This window comes from Plasmodium gallinaceum, assembly GCF_900005855.1.
Source record: "Plasmodium gallinaceum strain 8A genome assembly, contig: PGAL8A_v1_10, whole genome shotgun sequence".
Lineage (NCBI taxonomy): Eukaryota > Apicomplexa > Aconoidasida > Haemosporida > Plasmodiidae > Plasmodium > Plasmodium gallinaceum.
The window spans coordinates 55603-62557 of record NW_021628239.1 but is presented as its reverse complement, the minus strand read 5'-3'; the positions used below and the strand labels follow the sequence as shown (position 1 = coordinate 62557).

The 6955-nt window shown below is 17.3% G+C and overlaps 2 protein-coding genes across 2 annotated transcripts; both read left to right on the top strand.

The window, feature by feature from the left end:
* Window positions 1–1875: 1875 nt before the first annotated feature.
* On the top strand, window positions 1876–3810 carry PGAL8A_00001600 (golgi organization and biogenesis factor, putative; the record flags this gene model as incomplete). The annotated part of the gene is given in 3 exon segments (XM_028671406.1): window positions 1876–2376; window positions 2378–3586; window positions 3733–3810. Coding segments are annotated over 3 exon segments (1788 nt in total).
* Window positions 3811–5175: 1365 nt separating this feature from the next.
* PGAL8A_00001500 (conserved Plasmodium protein, unknown function) lies at window positions 5176–6288 on the top strand (the record flags this gene model as incomplete). Its single annotated transcript, XM_028671405.1, has 1 exon — window positions 5176–6288. One exon carries the CDS (start codon window positions 5176–5178, stop codon window positions 6286–6288), a length of 1113 nt encoding a protein of 370 aa, XP_028528061.1.
* Between the last annotated feature and the right edge of the window lie 667 nt (window positions 6289–6955).

The window sequence follows — 6955 nt, the reverse complement described above, 5'->3', positions numbered from 1 at the left end:
TTTTTTAAAAAAAAAAAAAAAAAAAAAAAAAAAAAAAAAAAAAAAAAAAAAAAAATCAAATTTTGTTTTGAGAATTTGAAGAAAAAAAAAAATTATTAAGAGGACATAATACTTAATAAAAAGCTCATAAAATATGTATTTTAATTTTGCACATAATTTTTTTTTATATCTAGTTAACTTACAAAATAAAATTAATAATATTATGCAATAATTTTTATTTTTAATTCATATTCAATAAACAAAATACTAAATAAAAAACGTGTTTATATACAAAAACTCTTTTCTTCTCTCTTTTTATATGTATACATATAATTTTATATGGAATTATAAATTTTTAAATGTTTTTTGCTAATATATACAAAAATTAACTATATGCAAATTTATTATTTGCAAAATAAGAAGCATTTCACAAAAGATAGATCAGAGAATATTTACAATAAAGCCGATAAATGCTTTCATTTAATCCTATATAATTTACTTGATTTTTATATTATTGTAATGTGTGCAAAAAATGCATTTTATTCCATATTGTTACCTGAATTTATACAGAATAAGATGTAAAATATTATAAAATATTTTATAGGGAAGCTAGTTTTTAACAAATAATTAAATAATTTATAAATAATTTCAACTATATTATAAATAACTTTTTTTTTAAATCTTAATATTATTTATCCCTTTTTTTCTCTTTAAATTATTGTCTTTTCATGAAACTGTTTCTTAAGAATATTATATAATATATATTATTAATGGGAATATAATAAACGATAAAGAATTGAAATTTTGTAATGTTTATGCATTTATATTTAAACCTTCATTATGTTTACAAATACAAATAAACAAAATACAAGTTAATATAATAAAATATGATATAAATTTGCACTTGCTTGTGAATTCATTTATTAATATTTCAACAATCTATAATATATGTGTTACAAAAACTTTATATTCATTAAAATATTTATTTATTAAAGATTCTCCTTTTTGTATAACTCCTTAAATATTTTTCATATCGCATTTATTGAATTATTGAATCATATTTTTTTTTTTTTTTTTTGTAATAAGGATAATTAAAAATTTTAAATTATAAGCACCTACTTTTTTCTTTTTTCAACTATGGGAAAATTAATACGCAAGTATTAATTTAATATAATTTAAGAATTATATTTGATAATATTCTCTAAATTATAACACTCTATTAAATTATCAGTTCTACTGTTTTTTTTTCACATTTATACTTAATTTTTGTTTTTTTATATATTTAATAAAATAATTTTTATTAAATTTTAATGTTACATGTGAGCTTAAATTTTTCCATTAAACTCATTATTTTTTTTTTTTTTTTTTTGTTAGATGTATTGTTAATGAATATTATATATATATATATTTATATATATATGAAAAAACTCATTTTAAAAATTTATATATTTTTATTTTTTAATTTTTTAATAAAATTGCTATGAGTTACTTTTTTGGATTTTTTAATTTATTAAAAAAAAAAAAAAAAAATATAATTTTTTATACCATAATTTTTTTTTTTTTTTTTAGAAACATACATGTTTATAAAGAGTTTTTTGTCCTTTTTATGATTACATAAAATTAATTTAACTATTTTATATTTTTTTTAAAAACAGAAATTCTACCATCTAAATTTTTTTTTTTTTTAAAACTTATATAATTAAGAATAAACGAAATGATTAAATACAATTACTTTTTTTTTTATTTGTTATATTTTATCTTATAAATCAAATTTAATATAAACACAAGGTTTATAATATATATATATATATATATTTATATACATTTGGCTGGAATTTCAAAAAAAAAAAAAGAAAAAAAAGTTACTGAAAACTCTAAATAGTAAAGAAAATAGAGATGAAAAATGTTTTGGTTAATAAATATTGTAAAAATGAGGATCTTAATATAATTAATGAAAATAAAAATATGGCAAATATCTTTAAAAATAGCTTGTATTTATCAAAAAATATGTTCTTAGGAAATGATGATTTAACGCCATATAATTATAATATACTTTTATATGATCCAAACATAAATGATAGGATAAAAAAATTAGAAAATGACGATGACAATGAACTGAAAGAATTAAAAGAAATATCAACATTAGCCATATCTGATGAAAAAAAAGCAATAAATTATGAAGAACGATATAAAGAAAATGATTTAAATGATAGAAAAATTAATTTGAGAGAAAACGTTATAAAAAAATTAACTTCTATTAAAATGAATATTAATATGAGAGAATTGGATGAATACTCTTCAATAAAAAAATTATATATATCAAAAATTGATAACATAGATTTACAAAAAAAAAAAGAGAAAAAAAAAAAAAAAAAAAAAAAAAAATTTAAAAAAAAAAAAAAAAAAAAAAAAAAAAAAAAAAAAAAAATCAGTTATAAATAGCATAATAAATGACACAATCACAAATGATATTATTACACAGGATATCTATAATATCAATATGAAAATACCTGATTTATATAGAAATGATGATGAAAAGAGTAATTTATCGATTATGGATCAAAGGAAAAAGGAGGCAGACAATTTAATAAATAATGAACCAATTATAAAAAAATCAGACGAAAGTGTATTAAGTAGTAATGTGTTAAAAAATATAAAAACATTAGATATTTATAAAAAAATTAAAAAACCAAAGTGGCATTTTCCATATAAATTATTTAGAGTAATATTAGGACATTCGGGATGGGTAAATTGCGTTGATGTTGATATAAGTAATGAATGGTTTGCAACTGGAGCGAATGATAGATTAATTAAAATTTGGGATTTAGCTACTTGCAAATTAAAATTAACCTTAACAGGTCATATTAATAGTATAAGAGATATAAAAATTTCAAAAAAAAACCCATATTTATTTAGTTGCGGTGAAGACAATAGAGTAAAATGTTGGGACTTAGAATATAATAAGGTAATAAGAGATTATCATGGGCATTTATCAGGTGTATATTGTTTATCTTTACATCCTTCATTAGATATACTAATGAGTGGTGGAAGAGATGCAGTTGTAAGAGTATGGGATATTAGAACAAAAAGTTCTGTTTTTGTATTGTCAGGTCACACAGGCACAATTATGTCCTTATGTTCCCAATCTGTTGAGCCTCAGGTTATATCTGGGTCTCAAGATAAAATGATAAGATTATGGGATTTAAATAACGGGAAATGTAGAATAGCTTTAACACACCATAAAAAAAGTATAAGATCTTTGTCTATTCATCCTTTTGAATATAGTTTTTGTAGTTGTGCAACAGATAATGTAAAAGTATGGTGTGGATCTGATGCTGAATTTGATAGGAATATTACAGGATTTAACTCTATTATTAATTGTAGTTTAATTAAACAAGATCCTTACTTTAATGATTCTTCTATTTTAATATTGGGAAGTAATAATGGGCAATTGCATTTTTATGATTGGTCAAGTGGTTATAAATATGATACATTAACAAATAAAGTAGTCCCTGGAACAGTTGAATGTGAAAATTCTACATTATCTATGGCATTTGATAAAAGTGAGAGTAGATTAATAACAACTCATGGAGACAAATCTATTAAAGTATTATGAAAGAGCAAATATATTCTTTATATATATATATATATATAGTTTATATAAATATTTATATTTTTTATATATAAGCAGTTTTTACATATTTCTATCATAAAATTTTACTATACATTTTAATTGTTTTATTTTATTTTTAGATATGGAAGGAAAATGAAGATGCAACACCTGAAAATTTTCCTATTAAATGGAACCCATATGAAAATTATAAATTTTAGTTTTTTTCTCTTTTATTATTAATAAGTTTTTATTTATTTTTTTTTTTTTTTACGTTTGCTTTTTTTTTTTTTTTTTTTTTTTTTTTTTGGCTTTTAATGTTTAATATTTAATTTGTTTTCAAATGATTTTATTATCGATTAATTTAAGTGTATATAAATATTCAAAAAAATACATGTATTTTTTTTGTTAGGCATAAATAATATACAATATTTTTAAAATAATTAAAAATTTTAATAATTAAAAAAAAAAAAAAAAAAAANNNNATAAATTTTAGTTTTTTTCTCTTTTATTATTAATAAGTTTTTATTTATTTTTTTTTTTTTTTACGTTTGCTTTTTTTTTTTTTTTTTTTTTTTTTTTTTTTTTTTTTTTTGGCTTTTAATGTTTAATATTTAATTTGTTTTCAAATGATTTTATTATCGATTAATTTAAGTGTATATAAATATTCAAAAAAATACATGTATTTTTTTTGTTAGGCATAAATAATATACAATATTTTTAAAATAATTAAAAATTTTAATAATTAAAAAAAAAAAAAAAAAAAACAACTTTATTTTAAAAAAATTAATAAAGATTATAATAAAAATAAATTTAATATAAGCATAACTGCAGCTGATAAACATTATTATACGCATATGTTTTAGTGTAAATGTTATAAGAGGTAAATAAAAAAACAGATTTATATTGTTGAAAAAAATATATAATAATTATTAACACAAGTGTTATATAAAATAAAGAATTTATTTTTTTTTACTGAAATTATATTATATATTTAAAAGATTTTTAATTTATATTAATTTTCATTTTAATTATTATTCATACATCTAACAATATTTTTTTTAAATAATTAAAAATTTTTTAAAAAATTAAAGTGTATAAAATATTTTTGTGTATAGTATCTATAGAAATTTTAACTTTCTTATTTGTACATTAATATATTTAAAAATATAAAAAATATATGCATAAATTAAGAAAAAAGTTCCAATTAGTAGGGAGAAAAATATGTTTCTGTATTCATTTAAAGTATTTAATTTTTATTTATATTATTCTTTAGTTTCTTAAGGTTTATTTGTTTTTTATATTATATTATGAAAAGTTTTATTTAAAAAAAATAATATTTTGTTTCACAAGAAAAAAGAAAAATTACAGAAATAAATTAAAACATGAAAAAAATAATATATAAAAAGAAAGAAGCAAAAAATATAAATTCAATATTTTTTGAAATATTATATACATACATATATGAATGAATAATACAAACTACAGAAAAAAAAAAAATTCCAGAAATTTTTAATAAACATGAGAAAATAAACATTTTCATAGAAGATACAATATACATAAATATTTTCACTAATTATATTAAAATGATAAAAATTATAAAAAGGCAAATATATTACTCATGTGAAAAAAAAAAATATTATACAAATAGATTATACAAAAAAGTTTGCAACAATTGTTTTAATTTAAATATAAACAACTTAAGTAAATGTGTTTATTGTGATCATAATATAAATGATAATGATATAAGATTAATAAAAAATAATATTTTTACAGACATTATAAATGTGAGGAAGGAATGTAAATATATAGATGAAAAATCTGTAAAAACTAATTTTGTACCATTATTAAATAATGTAGAAATTGATGATAGATACATTCATATTAAAAATGGTTTAATAAATAATTGTAACAGATTATATGTATATTATAATTGTTACGATTATATTATAATGAATAACCCTTACAGTAATTCATGTATTAATCTTATTGTTTTATTTAAAGGAATTACATATGATGTCAAAAACTTAAAAAGAAAAAATATAAATTGTTTGTTACACTTGTATAATTATATTTATTTTATAATAGATATATTTCTCTATTTTCTTATTATTAGCAAAGGAAAATACGTCCATTATAAATATATGTATAATAAATCAACTTATGTTGACAAAGATTATAATGAAGAAATAGTAGAAATTTTGCTCGAATTAAATAAAATTATTAAGGAAAGGAAAAAAAACGTAGTTGTAGACAATATTAATAGTAAAAAAAAATATCTAGAAAATGTAAATGAAGAAAATATAATAGAAAAATTAAATGAAAATTATGAGGATATATATAAAGATATATTAAGAAATACTGATAAATCTACATTAAATAATTTTTTTAAGAAGTTAGAAGATAAAAACGTTAAAAAAAAAATAAAAACTTTAAAAAAACACTTATATGTAGGTTGTTCTTATCCATCTCCTATAAATCATTTTTCTATGCAAATTTTATTTCCACCGTTCTCTAATTACAATTTCTTTACTTTTCCTTTTTATTTTTCTATTCAGAAAATTCTATGTGACCTGTATGTATATGGTCATGTAAAGAATTATAACCACTCAGAAGTAATTAAGAATATTTACAATAACAAGTTAATAAAAGAAATAAAGGAAAGCGATACTTCTTCTAAAGATATCCTCCAATTTTAATGAATTTAACTCTATACCTTACAATATAAAATTAATTAATAACCATATATTTATTATAAAAAAAATAAAATTCATTTCTTTAAAGTATTTGCTATTATAAAAAGAAAATTTTGAAAATTAAATGTATGAAATAATGAAGACTATATACTTTTATAACAATATAATTGGATCATTTTACTATTACAATCTATTAAGTATACATAAATTTTTTAATAATTAATTTAATAAAATAACAATAATATAGGGAATAAATATTGTGAAACATTTTATTTATACAAAACAGCATATAACTTTATGTTGTAAAGTTTACAGATGAAAGAATAAATTTAAGGTATATATTATCATTATTTATTTAAATTTTTTTTACAATTATAGATATTAGTATTTATTTTTTTCACACATATACATGAATGTAAGAAAATGTTAAGGATTAATATTTTTATATTTGTTATGAATCTCATATAATATGAGAATTTGAAATTAAATAATTTTTTGTATTTATAATTGAGTCTATATATAATAATATAATTTCCATTGTAAAAATTGGTTTTAGATAATATTACTTATATATATAGGAAAATTTCACAAAATTAATATATAAAAATGATATATTTTCATTTGTTATTGTAAATTTGCATTAAAGCATAAAATTAATCAAAGTATTTTG